A 22,606-nucleotide genomic window follows, 5' to 3' on the forward strand; every position below is an offset into this window, starting at 1 on the left:
ACTATATAAGAGAGATAAGAGAATCGATAAGAGAACCGATAAGGAACCAAATCGATATTGAAAATGGAACCAGAATTGCTAAATTCTTAACAATTCCCATCCATAACTGGAACTTCAATGTGGCTCTCATGACGAACTGAGGCAGCTGTGGGACTCGATTATCAACTTATTGTTTAGAATCTAATGAAGTCAAAACTTTTGACGTGTTTCCTCTTCAGACTTGTACACAGTTTAAAACTTGTAAGATGTAGAGGATGATTCAGACTGTTTAAGAAAGGATGCATGAAAACAGCCTTTACTGTTCTAGCCATGTCTAAACCAAAGTAATTGCTGACTTAAATAACCGTAGAGTGCATAAAAAATGCACTGGTGTCCATTATCAACATACGTTGAGGAAACTCGCTCTGTTTTGTACTTTTGTGACTGTTTTCTGAAATCAGTTATATCACAGATTCTGGTCTCCAGTGATATTTAATCCTTCAATGATTATCTTGAGTTGTTTATTGGTTAACAGTAAAAAACTTTGATGAATCATTACCGTATCCTTAATTCAGAAACGTCTATCCATTTTGCTGATTGATGTGGTTATTATAGGAGAACAATGCAGTCCAGTTCCACATTTGACCCCAAAATGACTTAAATGTTGCATGAAAAAAAAAAAAAACAGGAATATGTTGTAAAGGGTAGTTATCAGTGATGGGCTCAAAACCTACCATTGATTAGTTAACAAGTGACACTTTGTGTTAACTAGCACTGTTCAGTGGAAACATAGGGAAGACATAATTACCTTGTGCAGTTTGTTATACAGTAGATTCTCTCAAGTTTGCTTGTAAAGTAAAGAGATGATGGTTGGGGGCAGAATGTAATAAAACCTCATTAGTAATTTCTACAGGCACAACAATCATATTTGACTCAGGAAGCTCTTGACTACACCAGGCCTCTTCATAATGTGACAGTCTTTCAGGATTAAGTTGTTGTTGGCTTGCTAGAGTTTCTAAAGCCACTCGCTCCATTTCCTCTGCGAGGTCTGCATTGCTGCCATAGAGCACCCCTAACCTCCGTGCAAGCAGCCCCTCTTTTTCTGGTGGATCTTCACCATTATCCTTTCTGCCCATCCTCTTTGAACGGTGCATGAAAGCAGCATGGCGTAAGCAGCGCTTCAAAAGACGCTTGCGGTACGCTCTCTGAATGATGACAGCAGCGCTCTGCTCCTCTTTGTGCCGTACCGTTGTGGTAATCGGTGCAAAAGAGTCTGAGGTGGGGTTGCTCAGAATGAACTTAGCCTGAATGCTCTTTCGCATTGCTGCCATCTCCACAGTGTCGCCCAGTACATTCTGTGTGACGGCCAACAGAACATCCAGGCAATGGATCCTGTCCCCAATAACCAGAGGTAGATCCATTTCAATCAGGCGAAGTCGGTTGGGCTTGGCAATCCTCAGTGGCTCCTGCAAGGTGTCACAAAAATCTGAGAGCTGGCTGTACTCAATGAACATAGTTCCATCTACGTCAAACTTCTCCCAGGTCTCATTGAACATCTCAAAGTCATCCTCACAGAGTGCATCGCCGCTCTCCTCCTGTGCCACATTGAAGTTCTCCAAGATGATGGCAATGTACATGTTGACCACCACTAAGAATGAAACGATTATATAGCTGCAGAAGAACATCATACCCATGCCTGGATTGCCACAGTTACCCCTTACATCTGTGCCTGGATTCTCAAAGTCTGGATCGCAGTCAGGAGGCTCCCTGTTCAGTATTGGAAGCAAAAGCCCATCCCAGCCTGCCGACGTTGTAATCTGAAACAAGCAGATAATGCTTCCGCCAAATGTCTCAAAATTAAATATATCGTCAATTCCAGCCTCCTTTTTGACATAGGCAAAGTTTGACATGGCAAATATGGAGAAGATGAACATAATGAGGAAGAGCAGGAGACCGATATTGAATAGGGCCGGTAGTGACATCATTAGAGCGAACAGAAGCGTCCGAATACCCTTTGCGCCTTTAATAAGACGCAGAATCCTGCCAATCCTGGCCAGTCTGATCACTCTGAAGAGAGTTGGTGACACAAAGTACTTCTCAATTATGTCTGAGAGCATTGTACCTGAAACAAAAGGAGAAGCAATAATATGTTAATACACTGTGTTGCAGTACAACTGTGCTTGTTATGTATCCGTTACCCACCGGCTATTGACAAGATGACCACAATGAAATCAAAAACGTTCCAGCCGTTTTTGAAGAAGTAATGTCGCAGTGCAAAGAGCTTCAACACACACTCTCCGGTGAAGACAACAATGAAAGCCACATTTAGTTTGAAGAGGAAATTCTCCTTTTCTGCGCTTTGGTTATCCGTTTCCACCATCATGGTCACCATATTGAGGCAAATGAGTACCATGATGAAGATGTCAAAGAACTGCTGACTGATGAAGTCAAACACCAAGCCCTGGATTAGGTTCTGTAAGTCAGAGGGAGACAGAGAAACGAGGGGGTAAATACAAATCCAAGAGGGTCAGTTGGCTTGTTCACACCAGCAGGGAGGAAAGGGTGTCAGTGAAGGGATCACTCTGGCACATGGGAACAATATCCCCTTCCTGTAGCAGCCTCCCCCAGCAGAGTGCACTGAAACACTGCTGAGGAAGGTCTCAACAGTTAAGACATGCGTCAACTCCCAATCCTCCATTTAGCCCAACAATATGAATTTACACCTTAGTTTTGCAGAGGTAGTCTGCCCCTTTTCTTTTAGGTATCGAGGAATTGTGGTCATCTCGGCATACTCTGGTTGAAGGGCTTTGAAGGGCTAGACAACCACTACCTCTTGATCTCTAAAAGACAAAGGGCAACATACCTAAATGGGGGCCAAGTAGTAGGGCCAAAGGAAGGATTGGTATTGAGCCTAATATTCTAAGGCATTCACCTGGCCTCCAAACTCCCCAGATAACAATCTGGTGGGCTCTGATGGCATCTGTGGGAAGCAAGATGTCTCCACAAAGATCCCACAACCCACAGGGCCCAAAGATCTACTGTTAAAGTCCAAGTACCAGACTTTCCAGGACATTCTTGTGAGGAGCTGTGCAGGACCTGACTGATCAGAGCTGTTTTGGCTGCTGAGGAGGACCTGCTCATACTAGACGGGTGGTCATATGGTGATGGCTGATCCATGTGTAATCTGGACTGCACATATTACATGGACTGTGACCTACTGTCATGCGGACAAAAATGATCAAACAACTGTAAACGAGGGACTCACTGTTGGACGAGGAATTGGCTTCTGTGGTTTCTTGGATCCAAGTTTCCTCATGGCCTCCAAGTACTTTTTTTGTTCGTCAGTCATGAAGATGTCTTTGTCTCCAATCTGCATACACAACACAACACACCACAATGATTCTTATCTTCTTTTAAGTGACAACTCTTGTGTACTTTAAAGTGAAGAGTATATATAAAACGGAAATTACTTTTGTATTGTTGCATTGTCTATTCACTAAAAAAGGTTATACTTATCTTTTTCTTTTGTTGGTTGAAATTGTCAATAATGACACCAATGAAGAGGTTTAAGGTGAAGAAAGAGCCAAAAATAATGAAGATGACAAAATATATGTACATATAAAGGTTGATCTCATAAGACGGTTGGTCCTCAACCTAAATGGAAAAAATTCAAGACACACAATATTTCAATCAATATCTTCCAAAATCATATTAATATATGATAAATATGATTATTTATTTACATTAAGAGATGATTGTTTGACAGTTTGGTATAAAGAGTTAAAACGGTAACCACATGTTAGCCAGCAATAATGCTGTAGATGAGAAAAGAATGGACTCACTCAGCACAACTACCACATGTATATAGACGTAGACAAAAAAAAAACTTAATTAGTTGATTCATTTCTGCATACTCAAGTAAAACTCAAGAGGCAAATTTACTTATTTGAATAAGTAAGCAATTTTGTAGAGATTTTACACATTTTAAATTAATAACATAAATGAGCTCCATCTCGTCACATACTGACGCTTAGCTTTGAAAGCAGGTTAAGGTTCCCCCAATGAGTTACTATTGGATGATCAGGGTTACCCAAGCTGGTAATGTAATGGGCGAGGGACAACGGGGAGAATTCCAGCAAAACGTTCCACGTTAACCAAGAACTTTTAATGCGTAACACAAGACGGTACGTAGTACAACACAAGACTTGTGTTTGAGTTCCATGCTTGGGAGGCAGTTGTCTATCCTCCTCCTTCTTCAGACCTCCTCATCTGTGTTATGTGTTGATAAGGCAGCTCTGTAGAATGATGTTTTCCTGTCGGCATTTACTATTGGTGCAGCATCACTTATTGCGGCAGAAGGAGAACCTACAATATGCAGCCATAGAGCAGTTCCCCGTGCAAAGGAAATAGATGCAAAGGGCTCATGACGAAGGGTCAGTATGTGACACGTTGGAAATGAGAATCATTTGGTAATCAGTAACAGAGTGCATCTCAAACTGTGAGTAATTACCTCTCTTGAGTCAACAGCAGCATACATGATGTCCATCCAGCCTTTAAAAGTTGCCTAAAGTACAAGAAAATGTTTCACAACACTTAAAAACAATACATACAGTATAGCTTTCACCAAGAAGGTCTAAACATACAATCACTGAGACAGCACTCCTCACCACTTGAAGCAGGGACAGGTAGCCTTGTCCAACATTGTCATAGTTGACTTTGACGTTGGTCCAGCGGGCTTCCTGTGTGGCTTCTTTAAGAGCCATGCAGTCACTCCGATTGTTGACCTCAGTAAGGGGGAAAAGTTCCCCTGTGGTGGTGTTGATACATCGGTAGAACTTCCCAGCAAACAAATTAACTCCCATGATGCTGAAGATAAGCCAGAAAATCAGACACACCAGCAGCACATTGAAGATGGAAGGAATCGCTCCAACAAGAGCATTCACCACCACCTGCATAAAAGGAGAGGATTTTGTTTGAATCATTTAGAAATATCTAAAAATAATCTTCAATCCATTTTGGCACTTACCTCAGCAAGCAGCCATGACGTATGCATGCATTAACAAACAGATACAGGAAAGCCAGTCAAATTAGTACAAGGGTGTTTTATAACAAACGTATAACACAAGATAAAGTGATAATAACTTATGTTTTATTATGGGGTTTTTAGAAATATTCAAAATGCATATTCTCTAAAAACAGATGTCAGAACTGAATATGAGGTAGAAATGGAAATAAAACAAAATATCAAGGTGCCATTTAAAGAAACTGCAACCATAAATCAGTAAAACCGTGCATATACTCATTAAAAAAAAAAGATTTTTCAATTCACTTTGATGTTTATGTCATTAGAGAAACTATGAAGCCAAGATATGTCATGTTTTTTTCTTGTCAACTCCATTTAATTTGTTAGTACACATTCAGCTTTACAGTGAAAGTCAGCGAGACATTACAAAATAAAAGTTAGAGAGCAATTCAGGGCTCATAAAGACTAATAAAATTACATTATGGCATAAGGTGACTGATACACGTTTACAGCAGAATCCATGAAATGCTAAGTCTTTATCTCCTATTCACTAAAAAATATGTTCCTAAAAAAGATTGAAAAGGATTAGCATATTTTTCCCTTAACAATACATAAAAACATTAAACAATTTAAGAAATCTGGAGGAATTTCAGTGTCTAAAGGTGTGCCACCTGTGATCTACGAAACCTACAGACGACAACCATCATTCTTCACTAGCTGATGTAACAACGTGGGAAAGAGATTATTGTGGGAAACCTTTGACAAGTGCTACAACGGAGCTACACATACAAATACCACTTAAACTTTACAATGCCTAAAGAAACCTTAAATGGACCTTGTGCAGGTATTGGACTGCCCTGCCTGCTGTAATGACATGTCCCAAATAGGGAATGTTAGAGATTTGAAATAAAGAAATGTAACAACAGTAACACCGTACTGCTGCACACTTTAAGATGTGTTTGCAGGAATAAAAGAACAACTGAAACACTTCAACGCTCCTTAAATGTTGTGAGAAGGAACGGCCGCATTACAAAGTAAAAATTTGTCTGTCCCAACTTTTTTTAAAGATAAGTTGCAGGCCTGACATATACAAATAGATGTATGACAACAAATTTAATTAAGTTGACAGGACAAAATATGTTATATCTTGATCTCCACACTGTTTTTATTTTATTTTTGCATTTTTAATACCATCCCAGCTTTTTTGATTTGGTGTTTTAAATCATTGTCAGTCATGCAAACTACTCAAACTTGACTGTGCTGTGCTTATTCATGCAATTTCCAAATCAAATGAGCATTAATAGCCAATAACTTACCCTCATTCCTTCAAATCTCGAAAGTGCTCGAAGAGGCCTTAGTGCTCTGAGGGTTCTGAGGGATTTGATTGGTCCAAGGTCAGAGTATCCCAGCAAGTTGGCAACTAAACTAATCAGGGAAATCTGCGGCAGAATGAAAACATTTCCTGTTGAAACGTTAACGCAGACTTGAACTGACGTGGCACATGTTTATGTGTATTCTCTGCTACAAATTACACATGAAAGTGAGCATTAAAACACAACAAAAAACTTACATCCACAATGAAAAAGTCTAACCAACACCAAGCGTTGGTGAAGTAGGTCTTGAAACCGTATGCAACCCATTTAAGGAGCATCTCGATTACAAAGATGTAGGTGAAAACTTTGTCAGCAAACTCCAGAATGATTTTTATGGTTCTGCGTTTTTCTATGTAGATGTCTTCAAAGGCCTGGGAAAAGAAGACATTTTCTAAGAACATCAAAGTATCTTTTAGTAGTCAACATGTCTAAATTTGTTGTAGTGATGACTGCCCTCACCAGAGCTCCACTGCTGAGAAGGATCATAAAGATGATGAAGGTTTCAAACCAGTCATGCTCTACTATAGTGAAGCACGTCTTACGGAGATTCCACCATTTCTTGCCTTTGCCTTGAGTGATGTCCACAGTCAGACATGGCCAGTTCTTCACACACTCTGAGGAAAGACACACAGTATACAATTACTTCATCACCTACAACTCAAAGGAATCAACTTTGAAATACAAGAAATCACTCTATAACTGGTCTGATTTGCTTGTGTAGTGGTCATTTATACCATCAGTGAAGCAGGCCTCTGGTTCCACGGGGTCTGGCTCCTCCTCTTCCTTGTTTTCTGGTTCAGGCTCAGATGGTTGATAGTTTGCTGTGCTGCATACTGAAGAATCCCCATCATTCAAAGCACCAATCAGCTTGTCAAGAATCATAATTGAAGCTCAGTTAGACAACCATTATGAAGATAATATATTGTTGCTGATTTTCAAAGATATTTGTAGGGATTCTGGACTAAAAATAATACTCTGGTTACTGGTTAATACGGTTGCTCACTTTGATTTTTCTTGGGATGTCAGATTCATCTCCCAAACTTTTCTGAAATCGCACAGGAATAGAAAATCAAATTCAATAAGCAGCAAGAGAAACATACAGCATTCTGGAAACAACAGTCCTACTCCTCTGTTTTACCATTAGATTAACAATTAATAAGATAAATATTTAGTTTATAACCTATTATAGCTAATGACGGCCGTCCTCCCTGAATCTGGCTCTAATGGAGGCGTCTTCCTGCTAAAAGGGACTTTTTCCTTCCCAGTGTCACCAAAGTGCTTGCTCTGATGGAATTGTTGAGTTCAAAAGTATGCATGTTGGGATAATTGTGATTCTAAATAGACCCTGAAATTGAGTGTGAGCACACATGGTTGTTTGTGTCGTTTGTCTCTGTGTTAGCCCAGTAACAGACTGGCTAACTGTCCAGGGTATATCCTGTAACTTGCTCGATGGCCTTATAAAGCAGGCTGAAATATTCTTCAATTTCTTCTCAATCATTACTCTTTCGCCTGCAGAGACACAGCTTGAGTTCTGATTTGTCAGCTGAAGATGATGCCTGCTTTTCTAATCTCAATAGAATGATCCGTCAATGGACTCTCATGCAAGAGATTACTTGTATAAAACTTGTCCTGCACAACATTTCCACAGTACGTTCACTTTTCCAATAATCAGGAATTTAAGATACATTGTTACGATTTGAATCAATATACATTGCAAGCTCTACATGCAACAAAATACATCGTTAGACAGACAATAATGGTTATGACTTACATTTCTGATTATGATTTATACATTTCAATATTCATAGTTGGAAATTCACCCAATTTCCCTACAGAAAACAACACCCAACCATCATTAGAATTTACAACCACTGTTTTGGACACGTGGGCAGACTTATATGTACCATGTTTCCTAATGAGATTGGGCTGTTTAGTTTGTGGGACTTTGGATAACACACTTCTTGTCTTTGTGTCATGAAATAAAGTGAAATACTGTATTATAGCTATATATTGCACGTAAAATCTCATTGTTGATAAAGAATAAGCCTTATTAAAGAAACCTGTGTTTGGAAAACTAATTAACATTGTTAAAATGTTCATAGTGAGAGACAGAATTAGTCTGTTTTTCTTACTGTATTTTGTGGATTATAGGTTTCATCTTCATCTGAGTGGTCAGCATCATCTGCATGATCCTCATCATCGTCGTCATCATCTTCACTCAGATTTTCAAAATCGGACTCTCCTTTTGCAATTGGCACATTGAGACTAAGCTCTCCATCCACAATAAATCTAGTGAACTGGCTTTCAAATGGACAATCCGACAACCCATCTGCCTCTTTGAAAGTCGGACAGGTGTCCACATGGTTCATTTCAATTACTTCCGTTTTAGATTCGACCTCATCCATTGGGCCCTCGTCAGGCTCCTTGAGCTTTCTGCCAAGCATCTGCAGGACCATTCGAATAATAAACGCTTTCAACAAGTCGATGGCCCGCGTGATTCTCCCAATGGCAATCTGGAGATTGTTCATCTCTCCGTCATCGTCCCCGGCTGACAGATTGTCTCCACTGAACGAGCTGAGCAGCAAGGCTAAGAAGAGGTTCAGCACCTGAGATGAAAGAGTGGTAATTATAGATATTACATTTAAGTGAAATTATGATATTTAAGGCATATAAACAGTGAAATGCTTTCAATGAGACAGATCTTGTATTTTTTTTTAATGGCCTTAAGCTTGAGCTTTCTAAAGATCTTTAGTCTTTTAAGGTCTTTAGTGTTTTGTATCTTTTAAATTGTATCTTTAGGCACTTGGTTATTAGTAGCCTGTCACAAACTAACACTCAATTTCTTTAGTTGCATCTATGAAAAACACCAAAGATAACACAGTTTGACAGACAGAAAATAGGATTTCTGCAGCAACAAGGTGATTCCCAAAGAGCTATTAGCTGAAAACTTGGCATATCTCAGCATGGTGTGCAGTGTGTCCTTAAAACATTTGAGGAAACTGGACAAGTGGAGGACAAAAGAAGAAGTGTCAGGCCTAAAAAACTATCTACAGCAGATGAACAGGATCTGAAAGTGATGTCCTTAAGAAAGAGGAAAAAATCCAGCAAAGACCTGACAGGACCTGAGAGATGCATCTGGACCTTCAGCTGATCCATCTACTGTTGGCCCAAGCCTCATCAGAAATGGTCTCCATGGAAGGGTGGCTGTCAAGAAGCCATTCTTAAGGAAGGGAAACAGGGAGAAAAGGCTGAGCTATGCCAAATGACACAAGAAGTGGACTGAAAATCAGTGGCAACAGGTCTTATGGAGGGATGAATCTTCCCCAGAGCCCGGACCTCAACATTATTGAAGCAGTGTGGGATCATCTGACAGAGAACGGAACAAAAGGCAGCCCACATCCAAAGAAGAGCTTTGGGATGTCCTTCAAGAAGCCTGGAGAACTATTCCTGAAGACTCCTTAAAGAAATGACAGAAAGCTCGTCTCAGAGGGTTCAGGCTGTGTTGGAGGATAAAGGAGCTCAGACCAGATATTGACTTTCCAAGTTCATTAGATTAGAGCAAACTCTGTTTTTGCCTTTTATACAGTATTTACATTCTTGTTTGCACATGCCGAAAGCAAGTTAAACAATTTTGTTTAAGCTCACAGCCACTCATCACTGAGTAAAAGTGTGCTAACGTTAATTAATTAAAAACTAAATTCTGGTCTCTCAAATACACTGTGATGGTACATCAATAAATATTACGCTGTCTTTCTCCTGTTTCAGACACCTATATTTAGGTTCTTAACTCTGTTAGCCAATTTCTCAGTTCCTGTTTACCAGGTTTAGCGGGTTATCATAGTTACATGGGCTGGCTGATCTCTCTCATTCCAGCGCAGGGGCTGTGAAACAGTAAAGAGGGCTGACAGTCAAAATGAGCTCCACAAACCGAACCGACAGTGAAGGAGTGGAAAAAGATACAGACTTATGATCAGAGAGAAAGAGCAAAGGTTAAAGAGTTTATAAATGGGATTTTCAAGTTGGTTTTGAAGCAGATGTAGTACTCTGATGATGTGGAAAGTTTAGTCCTAAAATGGATTATTAGAAAATGTAATTTTCTAGATTTAGATGACAAGAGTCAGTAAAACCATTACAATTTCATGCTTCCTCTTTTTCTCCCAAAATGCTGCACAATTTACAACTCTTATCATATCCCATATCTTACCGATAACCTTATTATCGCCAGGAGAAAGAAGTTGAATGCAGAAATATTGCACATAATCATCAGTTTATACATCCCTGAACCTACATCCACTCTGCTCCATATGCTGTGGTGCTGACGGGCCAATATGATTACCTCTACATCAATTACTAACTCAATCTGCTATCAAATGACTTTTCCTTTACACCCGTCAAGCCCCCTGCCACCTGAGCTCTGCTCTCTCAGCTGTCTGTGTTTGTTCCCTCAGCTGCAGCATGCTTACTTGAGCCGGATCTTAGCACATACTCAAGGTCAAAACCACTGTTCGGTGGTTCAAGTCATTTGATTTAAATAGAAACCCTCCTGTGATGCATTCAAGTATACTATTTGACTTTATTTGAGAGCAAATAGTCTGCATCTTTGAGGTGAGCATAGTGCTGCATAACTGTGGAGGGTGAGGATAGTAAGATAAAAAAAAACAATCATTTTGGCACAGTGTGGTCAACACAATGCTTCAGTTGATGCTTGACAATGAGCCATTTCCTTTTTATTTCTATGAATAACCCAACAGGATATTGTTTTGGCTCTAGTAATTAAATATGATCCTGAAATGATGCCTGAGAGCGATTATAAGTGTAGCCTTGCTCTTCAAGGCCAAGATAAAAGGTCAGGGACAGTATTTTCATGGTACAGACACTCACAATTCCTCTCAAGGCACAAAGAAGTACAATGTCTTTTCACGCAAATTATATGGATAAGTCTGTACCTGAAAATCAGTAGAAAAGCTGTCATAATAAACAACACATTTTTGTTTGCGTTTGTGTCTAATGTGAAGCTCAAGATGGTGTTTAGCTTCCGTCTTTTCTCCTCCAGCTGTGTCTGTCAGTCCCTGGCATACCTGGATTAACAATAGACTGCTGAGATATGCTTCTCACAAAACCACCTGGCATTACAGTAAGCTGAAGGTAAGATTTAGAGAGATTTTAAAAAGGAGTTTGTCAGCTTTACAGCTTCACAGTCTTGACAGTTATTCAGACTTTAGTTTTTGAATGCGTGTTTGAGTGGCAGCAAATGTAGCTAATAGGACTTCTGAAGTAATCCAAGTAAGCTTTTCTGTACCGATGTAGGCATCATGATGTTGAGTTGTTGTCTTGAAACTCTGTAAATATGACTCCAGGCGAACAAGACTTGGCATATTACACTAAGCCATTATTTACCAAAAACTAAGCCAAAATACAGAAGCAGTGTATAAAACGTAAGTACACCCAATGATTCAACACCTTTAGCAGCAATAACTTGACATAATCATTTTCTGTTGGACGTTATCACATCGTTGTGGAGGAATTTGGGCTTTCCGTACCACATTGCTTCAGTTCATTAGGTTTGCAGCCGTTCATTTATGCACAGCTCTCTTAAGGTCCGACCCAAAGCATTTGGGATGATTGGATCATTCTTTCTTTTACATCCATACGTTTGTAGATTTGTTGCTGTGTTTGGGATAAATCTACTATTCACGGTTCCCTCAATGAGTGCAAGGTGCCCAGATGAAGGGTAATATGATTGTTACCAAACCTCTGAAAAGCCTTCTGTCCCACAGATCTACAGCTCAAACTCGGGCTCCAGCTCAACAGCTTTACTTAAAATCTGGTTAAATTTATTTGCATGTTTCAGATTTAAGGAATAGGAATCAGTAACGGATGGATAATTGGTGGACTCACCACAAGATTCCCAATGACCATGACCATCATGAAGACAACTAAACACATCGCAGGCCCAGCCACCTCCATGCAGTCCCACATGGTCTCGATCCATTCCCCGCACAGTATGCGGAACACAATCAGGAACGAATGGAAGAAGTCATTCATGTGCCAACGTGGCAGCTCACACTCTGATGAGATCTTGCACACACAATCCTTGTAGCTCTTTCCAAAGAGCTGCATACCCACAACGGCAAAAATGAAGACGATGATGGCCAGCACCAAAGTCAGATTTCCCAAAGCTCCGACTGAGTTACCGATGATCTTGATTAGCATGTTGAGTGTGGGCCAGGATTTTGCCAGCTTGAAGACGCGAAGCTATCTCCAACACAAAACAGAAGAGAACAAAGACAGTGAATAAAGCAAAGTAATATTCTGTATTCTAAGTGGATACAAATAAATCTAATCATTGGGTCTCACCAGACGGAAAGACCGTAGGACTGACAGACCCTGGACATTTGCCAGCCCCAATTCCACCAAACTGAGAGTTACAATGATGCTGTCGAAAATGTTCCATCCAACTTGAAAGTAGTAGTAAGGATCCATGGCAATAAGCTTGAAAACCATTTCAGCTGTGAAGATCCCAGTAAAAACCTAAAAGAGTAAATATTCTCTTTAACTCCAACTGATGTTGGAATATTTCTTTGCTAATCTAAAATCATAAACATGGTAAATATTCACCAGATTCCCCACTGAGAGCATGTTGTCAAACTCTGGGGTCATGGGGTAGTGCTCCATGGCCATGAAGAGAGTGTTGAGCACGATGCAGATGGTAATAGCCAGGTCAACAAAGGGGTCCATGACCACAAAGAGTACCCACTTTTTAAAGACAACCCAGGGTATGCAACAGTTCCACTTTAAGAACAGGTCTGAAAATTTGTACCAGCAAGGTGGGCATGGCCTCTGTGCCTCCTCCAACTCTAGACAAACACAGACAAGAGTAGAAAAGGTAATATCAAACAGTATGAAAGGGTTATTTTTAACCTTATCAGACTATTTGTCATATCTATAACATGATTATTTAGATTATCTTTATACTTTTGATAGAGAGGCTAATGGGTGACAATAAAATTCACGTCTTACTTGGCTGAAATAGCCCTAGCTTAACACCACGAGGGCATGACACTCAATGTTGACAGGGATCTCTGCAGCACAAAATGCGATTAACCAGACTGTGGCAAGCTCAAGACAATGCTACTGCACTGGCCTTCAGATAAATTCGTCTTTAATGTTAAGTGCTTGATAATCTAACCAATCATAGCTCACATTAGAACATCTAATGTTAACTCCTGCGTATTTCTTTATCATATGAAGGCACTTTGCACTCCTAGATCCATTCTACCAACCTGAGAAAGGCTTTATGTTATTGTATCAGCAAATCTTTTTACTTAAATCCTATACATAGATATCCCAATAGTCACTGTACCTTCAAAAGCAGAAGCTGTAAGCACAGTCGTGGCACTAGTGGATCTCTGTGTCAGGCGCGGTTCATCCAGATGAAGCATGCTGTGCACAGACTCTATTGATTGCCATTTGAGTTCATAATCTGTAGCAGACTATAGAATGTGTTTAGAAATTGTTTGAATACATTGGAATAAAGCCACATAATGACAGATAGAAAGAAAAAACATCTGCACATCGATGAAGTGTAAATGTGATCATCTAACCTCATCCATGGTGGGTGCTCTAACCATCAGACGGGGAATGAGTCTCCCATTACAGTCCTTGACAATCACATCTCGTTTGAGTGTCTGGTCTTCATCTCCCATCTCGGATATTGTGTGATGACTGATTGACTTCTTACTGGTCAGAGTGGCTTGACTTCCAAGGGCTTGAGCCTGTTTGGTATGAGATCAAGTTTTCAGGCAGAAGGCTCTACACGGGACACAAGTTATGCCACCATAATCAATATAGTAACATGGGCTCAGGAGAACCTTGCAAAACTATTTTCGCTCAACACAGTCCTTTTCTACATACAGAAATGTAACCTGAAACTATACAAAAAGAAAGCCAATCAACTCTGCGCAGACCCAAGACAGAGTTCTGAACAAAAGCTCATATTACATGGGCAGAAAGACAGTTGACACATATTCTGTAGTCAGATAAGTCCACATTTCCAAAAAGACCTTAAACTGAAACACAATTTTGGCCTTTTATTCATACCCTTAAAATATAACTTATAACGACAGCCTGGAAAGTAGCGCCCCTGGAAATACAACTTATATCAATCAGTTAGGCTCAAATGATGCAGCACTTAGCTTGTCCATATCAATGCTGACATACTTTACCTTATAAGAAGCATGTATTCATCTTCATTCAGAACAAGATAAAGCAACAACTCATTTGCTGAGAGAACACTGTTGTAATATAAGACTGGCAACATCAGCTTTGGCTGAGAGATTGGTAGTTGACTTTTTTGGATTATGATGATTCCTATAAAGGCTGCTTTATGAGACATTTTAAGTCGTTGTGTTAAAGTGACTATATGCAGAGTAAATACATATTTTCCTCCTGGGATTTGATAGAAGTGATCTCATTTTCATAAATTTAAATGGAACTAACTGTAAATTTGCATTAAGCAAGGGGTTGCTGTCAAACTAAGTATCAATTACAAGGTTTTTTCTCTGAATAAGTGTAACAACACATATACTGATCCAGACTGGTGCATCTTACTCGTGACTATTACCTGTTCTTGATTCTTGAGTTGCTCAAGCAGCCTCTGAAACTCCTCCTCTTTTTCAATGGCCTCTCGCTGAGTTTGTTGATTCTGTTCATAATACGCCATGGCTACCACAGCCAGGATGAGGTTGATGAGGTAGAAGGAGCCCAGAAAGATAACCACCACAAAGAACACCATGTATGTCTTACCAGCTGTCCGTAAAATCTGTGTTAGAGGCAGAAAAGAAGCTGCAAGAACTTAGGACAAATTTCTCCTCATAGCTTTGATTTTAGAATAGAAGTGTTCAGAGTCAATAAACCAAAATCAAACAAGTAAAAAGAAGAGCCAACCAGCTGGAAAAGATTCTCCCAGTAGTCCTGCGTCATGAGTCTGAAGAGAGCAAGGAAGGACCAGCCAAAAGAGTCAAAGCTGGTGTAGCCATAGTTAGGGTTCCTCCCCGATCTCATGCATGTGAAGCCTTCTGGGCAATTTCTATCAAGAGGACAGAGGAGGCAACTAACTACAACTAACCACAGCCTTTAAATTCCTCTAAACACTAGGACTGTAGCAATACTGTTGTGATTTACATTGCATTTTTTTTTTTTTTTTTTACATTGAGCCGTTTAAGAAAACAAAACAAATGACAAATAGCTTTTTATGGATAATACATACCCAGCATCAGAGCTGTTGCCACAAAGTAGAGCATCTTGGCTGCCTTCCAAATAATAGTGATTTTCTATAACCAGAAAAGAGAATAAATGGAGACATCGACCTCACTGTGGAGAGCTAACGTCATGAAGCAACAGATGAAATATGTAGCAAACGTACCTGTATTTTCAATATATTCAATAAAATTGAAGGTACTGTTGGAATATATTGTATTATTGACGCCAATAGTGTCGTTGAAGTACAATGTATTGTTAAACAGAGAGGTTGTGTTAGAAAATTCAAATGCAGTCTCGTTGGTCAGGATGGGCCATCGCACACATTTTTGCCGCAGGTGTCCCATAAAAAGCTGAAGGCCAACAAGAGCAAATACTGCAAGGGCGAAAACGGTCAGAATCATGACATCCACCATTTTCTTCACGGACTGGATCAAAGCCCCCACGATTGTTTTCAGACCTGACAAAATACAGTTGAGGTATCAGTGAATGTTAAACGGCTCTACAACAACAACAAAAATTTGACTTATCAATGTTCTGTGGTGTTCTTCGACTATAGATTAAGTATAAAAGATGGACGTAGATATCCAGTGACAGGCTATGTACACACAAACACAGGTATTTTCAAAACTGGGCTTTCCCCCTCTGTTTCCAGGCTTTTTGAGCCTGTAGATACACAGGAAAGGGAGCGAAGAGAGAGTAGCGGAAGACATGAAGAAAAGCTCAAACCAGGGCAGGTTGCGTTAAGGAGCTACAGCGTCTGTACATGGGACACCTGCTCAACCAGTTGACCTGTACGGTGCCCCTATGTACCTTTTTTGACAGGACTGACTGCTGATTTCATAACAGTTTCCATGTATGAGTGAAGCAGTATACTCAACAGTAATTCTACAGTGAATAGCACCGTGTTCTCAAAGTTGTCCCTTCAACTCAAAGTTTGACTGGGTCTGGTCCCAAACCGGTACATGAGGTGTCGGGTTTTGCTTCATTGGAGGGTTGTTTTGTGTTGCACTATACTCCATTACGTGTTCAGACACTCTGCTCTTTAGTACAGTCAGAACAGAGGCTGGTAATTGCACATTTATGTGCATTCATGTAAAAAAGTCCTGTTAGTAAGGTTAGTACCCGTGTTACTTGGTTCAGTCTGCCATTGACATGTAAAGAAAGGGGAGAATGGTTCACATTTCTGACGTCAAACGTCTGATGTCACGGGCCAAAAACAGTTTTTCCAAAATCTTCACCCTGGAAGGCTTTTCCCAAAATACTCCATTTTAGTGATGATTGTCACAAGCGCATATTGAAATCTGTGGTCATCAAAATACCTGTGTTGGGGTGCACAAGGCCTCTGACTTTCAGCAGATGCATATGCTAGCACCTGGTCACCGGATCAAGCCTTCCTCCAAGCACTGATCTTGAGGAAGGGCTGAGAGCCAAAACATTGCTATAACAATAAAACTAAATGCATAATGCATAGTGTTTTTTGTCATTAGCTCACTTCTTCTCAGTAAACTCAGTAATCTGAAAATTCCATTATCATTAGATATGAGGCCTCATATATACATATTCTTGTCCTATCAGGTTTCAAGTATCATGGGCCAGCTCATCCTCTTGTCCAAATATGGTACATTGTGGCTCCAAAAACACTAAGATGGCAACAGGTGTAAGTGCAGAACTCAAGGGTTCACATTTTTTTTTTCACAAACCAAAGTTTGACATTAATGTGGCTACGTCCATCTCTTATATACACACACACACACATTCTATTAATCTTACCCTGTTAATATCTAACTGACAATCCAATCAGACCCATAACCCAACACAAAGTACAAATATTAGAAAGCAGAAAGAGTACCAGGGATCACAGTAATTGTTTTCAGGGCTCGAAGTACACGAAATGTTCTGAGGGCTGAAACGTTGCCAAGGTCAACAAACTCAGTGACGTAACTGTGGAAATACATAAAACAATAAATCAAAAACAAATACCAGCTCAGACTCAACTTAATATCTAATACTGGTTACATGTGGATGAGCCATCATAATGGCTTCTCTTCAATGTATTCACTCATCTGAATCCTCTAACAGATGCAGCAGCATAGTTTGGACAGACATGCACTCATACTTACGCCATGCTGATCACCATGAAATCCAGCCAATTCCATGGATCTCGAAGGAATGTAAACGATCCGACACAGAAGCCTCGAGACAACACTTTAACTGTCGCCTCGAAAGTATAAATACCAGTAAAAACATACCTAGAAATAAACGATCAAACATGAATTTAGAAAAAATAGGATCAACTCTGACAAGAATTACAGAAAAGCAAATATATCCGCTTACTCGACGGTTTTACTCCACGCTGGTGGGTTGCTCATCGTCATGAATACACAATTTGACAGAATCGTTAACATGATGAACATGCTAAATAATTTGAGCCAGGATTAAGGAAACAAACATAAATATCCTTACTCTACAAATAAATACATTAAAATGATTTTAAAAACTTGGGTGATATAAGTTGAAAGGATATGAATGTATAAGAATTTTGATGGCTCCTCTCCTGACCACACTAAAGGGACTCAGAATGTAACAAGCCGGTTCAGCATTAAACCTGTAGATTGTGTTTCCTTTGCTGATCACAACGAATGTCTGAAAAACAAAGAGATTATCTTTAAAATGTAAGCAACTGTCCAACATTTCAATGAATACTGATGACAAACTTGAAATAATAGAAAAAGATAGAAAGCAAAAGTTAAATCAAATGCTTCACAAAAGGGATACTGAATTGCAGAAATGTGCAGCTTTAGATCAGTTATGCTGTGACATGCTAATGTTGTGTGAGAACAGAGTAATGCTCATTAAACTTAGGCTGACATTCTGTGATTTGTAGAAGCGATCCAGGTCTTCCAGTGGCGTGTTGAGCAGCTCCGGTGGGGGGTCTCCGTAGATTAAGGGTAGACTCTTGCCAGCCTCCAGGTCAACGTGTGGGGCAGCTGGTTCTTCCTCTTCACTGCCTTCTACTTCTGCTGCTTTCTTTCTTTCCACCTCGAGCCTTTTGATCTCCGCCAGTGATTCCCGAGTGAACGGGCGGAAGACATCGATGCCTGGGGGAGGGAGCAGGGTCGCCATCTTTGCATTGCGAAGGGATACCGCCACACCGGGGTTTCCCTAGAAGGAGCTGCAGGAAAGAATGATCGGTAAACACGAAGATCACAATACAATATCATTCTATTTTTTGTGTTCTAGTTCTATGTGATGGACCCATACAAAAAGATGTGGTGAAAAAGGCAGCGAACCAAAACCGTCTCGTTACTCACATAGTTCGCATGGCAGGAACCAATGTTGATGCATTTAATTCGGAGGAAAAATTGGCAACTAATAAATGTTTTGAAATAAACAAATTGTTGCAATTGCCATTTTTCACAAAATGACTAACATTTACTGGGTTTGACTTCTCAGCTTCCAACTTTTCTCGTTTATTTTAAAGTTTGGATGCTTTTTAAAATGTTAATGAATAACAAAATGCTGTGATTTGCACCCAATAAGAAGGTCATCTCAGAGAGGCAGAAACATTTAGAGGTGGAAAGTGAGAGGGAGAGTCTAAATTGACCCTTGGAGTGAGTGTGACCGTGTGTGTGGTTGTTTGTCTCTATGTGGCCCTGTGATGGACTGGCGACCTGTCCAGGGTGTACCCCGCCTCTCACCCAATGACAGCTGGGATAGGCTCCAGCCCTGCCGTGACCCCAAGTTTGATTAAGCGGGTATAGAAAATCTAGGGTATATAAAGTCATTAGGAGGTTCAAAGAATCCAGACAAATCTAAATGCTTTAAACAACATAAAAGGGCCCTGATCTTCAGATTACAGGCAGCACTGCTTTAAATACAGATTCTGTGCTGGAAATGAATCAGGAAAAATGATGAGAATCATTATCAGTGAATGTAATTCATCACTGCATCCACAAGCAGTTAAAGTTAAAACTCTATCATGGTAAGCAAAACATGTAAAAACAACTCCTCTGAAACACTCCGGCTTTCTTTGGTCTCCAGCTGATTAAAGAGGGACAGACACAAAGAACTACCCTTTGATGGGACCGATAAAAGTCTTTGGTTTGTCATAAAGTACATTTATGCACATTGAATGAAGAACTTGCATATCTTTGAAACTGAACATTCAAACTGAACACATCCATATTTCACGTGTTGTCTTGACCATGTCTTTATTTGTAAACCACTGAATTCTTTAATATATTACACAGCAGTTTTTTTTTATTAGAAACAGGCTGAGGTTTTTTGGTTATTGTAAAATACTGGTTTTGCCTCCTCTGATGACAATTACTTAAGTTTCACATTCAAATTTGAGGGAAATCTACTATGTACTGATGTGATGATGTGAGTGATGATGTGCCACATGCACACAAACTGTGCTAAAAGTTTATGTGTCCACATGGATCCTGGATGCTGGTTATGATCATAGGTCTTGGCTGCGTTGTTGAGCTGTGCTTTGCTTTGCATTACTGCCTTCGACCCCATGCCCTACATCTCTGGCGTGGCGACCCTCATTTCAGCACATAAAAGTGACAAGATGGCAACAAAACGACGAGACGTACTTAAGATGAGCATTTCAACTTTCCCACCAGTCTTAAGAGACTGTAACATTACTTGTGTACATCAGATTACTTGTTACCTTAGCAGACCCTTCGTCTCAGGTCCAAGTGGCATTTGCTTACATCATTTGATGTGTTTGGCTAAAGGACAAGATGAATTTTGTCAGGAGCAGCTAAAGTTAGGCTACTGCTATTATGGACATCATATAATAATGGTCGACCAATATGGGTCCGTCTGTGGCTGATGTAGAATATTTAGAGGTCACTTTTTCTTTTTTCATCTAATATAGGAGAGCACTTTAATATTAATAGCAAATGAGACCCAACCTACACGAGTCTGCATTCTTTATTTGTTGGCAAATGGCAAATAACAAGCCAAGCAGTTTTTACCAGAGAGACAAAATATACATTTTAGAAATGTGCTTCTACATAGCTTTGGAGAGTATTTTGAGGAGTAAAAATCAGCATCGGTGGGCCTTTAAATAACAAGGAAATGTTATGTTAAGCCCTGTTAAGCATAAAAACTCTGAGACCCTTAATAGGTCAAAATAAAAAAAAAATCATGATCTAACATCTTCATAATATCCAATGGATCACATAAAAAGAAAAAGACAAGCCATTAGCAGATGGTACAAAGAGAAGAGCGGACCGATCGGTCAACATGATCAGACAGACTGATGCACAGTGATAGCTGCTGTTCACAGACATTAATGTTGGCTCATATTTGCTCAAACCACCTCACTTACACATAAAATTCTGCATCCATACGCCTGTGAAGAGACACACACGTTCACAGAGATATGGTGGCTGCACAGCTGCTACAGGCAATCAAGACGTGGCGTCGTGTTACAGAAGCCCGATGACTCTGCTCATTCCTTCCTGGCTGAGTCCTCGCTCTGCGCCTCACATCCCTCCGATAAACAGGACAGCATGCCAACTTATCTTACTGAACTGACTCCTCTCTCTACTAACTTCTATTTTACATGGGGCCCCAAACACACTAAGCTTCCGGCTCTACACCCTCACCCACACTTCACAGGCCCACTGCCATCCCGCTAGGTGACACTTAAGGCTCTAAGTCTCTCTTTCATACAATCGTTTCATCAAATTCATCAAAGCTACCGTTCCTGATTACTCAAACATGCATGAGACGCTGCCTCTTAGTTCAACACCTCGACACTGGCCTCCATTTCTCTCATTCTGCCAAAAAAAGAAACCAGCTACTGTACTTACAACAGCGTGGTGTGCGTGTACAAAGGTAACGTATGCAGCCCTACACCTTTACTTCTCCCTTCACAGACCTTTCCAAGCCCCCCCTCATATCATCCCATTTCAAAACCCCTGTTCTGGGAGCTGTGGGCCCCACTGCTCTCGACCATGAGCCAACCTTAAAATACACATCCTGAGAATGGATGCGTTTCTCCATGGCTTCTGGGGAACATTTCCTGATTGCATTACATCACGCTGTTCCTGCTGTAGCCATCAAATATCCCTTTTTAAAGAAGCTTGGTCCCTCAACTGAAAGCCAGCCAATCTCAAAAAAGGCCCCTTAAGTAGGCTGTTGCCTTGTCTCGCACGTCACTTGGGTAAATTATATGTTTTGGCACCATCGTAAGTTTTCTTGCTCCATTTATCAGCCTCTGTTTCTCCACATTATAGGCCGAATAATACAGGCAAGACTACTGGAAAAAAAGGGTTTTACACTTAAACTTTTCAATAAACCTGAGCTCAGTAGACTGAGTTAAAGTTTAAAGTACATGCCAGAAGCAGTAAGATCAGATCTATAACAAAATGCAGAAATACTAAAAGTAAGAGCAGCATTTCATTGAAGAGCTATTTAAGATAAGTAGAGGAAGTTTGGTTCTGTGGTAATCAACATAAGGTTCAGATCCCTCCTCAGGGCCACACAACCCGATCTCATGATCACACTGGTTCACAGTGCGAAACGCTCCAGCTGCATTTGGTATCATTATACATCATGTTTATATAATCATAAGTGGACAGCTGTAAGTATATAAGTTAACACATGGTGTTAAAATAGATCCAAGCATGCATCCTGAGGGACCACTTGTGATTGTATCTCTACATACAGTCTATGACACACAGTCAGCTGTGAGCTGAGCAACAAAAATCTTTTCTTCAACATATGTCATTCCATATTAGCTCATATCTCAAGTCTTCTCTCTCACAGGTCCACGTTGCACACAAACATACTTCAAACGTTCATTTTATCCTGCCTGACAGCAAAACAAATGAGGGAAAATGTGTCCTGGACCAGCAGGTGATCAGATCACCCAAGACACACGTTAGGATCAAATGTGAACCGGGCCTTACTTTGTTATCTAAAAACATACGGCTTAAGTTTGAATTCT

General features: G+C 40.2%; 1 protein-coding gene across 1 annotated transcript; it reads right to left on the reverse strand.

Annotated features, from left to right (window-relative positions):
* Positions 1-679: 679 nt before the first annotated feature.
* scn4aa (sodium channel, voltage-gated, type IV, alpha, a) lies at positions 680-21,029 on the reverse strand. Its single transcript, XM_072373078.1, has 27 exons — positions 20,981-21,029; positions 18,505-18,808; positions 18,161-18,279; positions 17,971-18,060; positions 17,757-17,885; positions 17,486-17,577; positions 15,800-16,093; positions 15,644-15,707; positions 15,322-15,463; positions 14,999-15,196; positions 13,980-14,150; positions 13,739-13,868; positions 12,994-13,232; positions 12,733-12,906; positions 12,274-12,630; positions 8,508-8,981; positions 7,971-7,998; positions 7,110-7,265; positions 6,835-6,989; positions 6,573-6,746; positions 6,319-6,441; positions 4,647-4,928; positions 4,490-4,543; positions 3,498-3,633; positions 3,245-3,351; positions 2,182-2,452; positions 680-2,101 (listed from the first exon to the last, which is right to left on the reverse strand). The coding sequence occupies exons 2-27, from the start codon at positions 18,757-18,759 to the stop codon at positions 801-803; spliced, it is 5,715 nt and encodes a 1,904-aa protein (XP_072229179.1). The 5' UTR covers positions 18,760-18,808; positions 20,981-21,029; the 3' UTR covers positions 680-800.
* Between the last annotated feature and the right edge of the window lie 1,577 nt (positions 21,030-22,606).

This window comes from Leuresthes tenuis, unplaced genomic scaffold (genome assembly GCF_036924035.1).
Source record: "Leuresthes tenuis unplaced genomic scaffold, fLeuTen1.0.hap1 SCAF_20, whole genome shotgun sequence".
Classification (NCBI taxonomy): domain Eukaryota; kingdom Metazoa; phylum Chordata; class Actinopteri; order Atheriniformes; family Atherinopsidae; genus Leuresthes; species Leuresthes tenuis.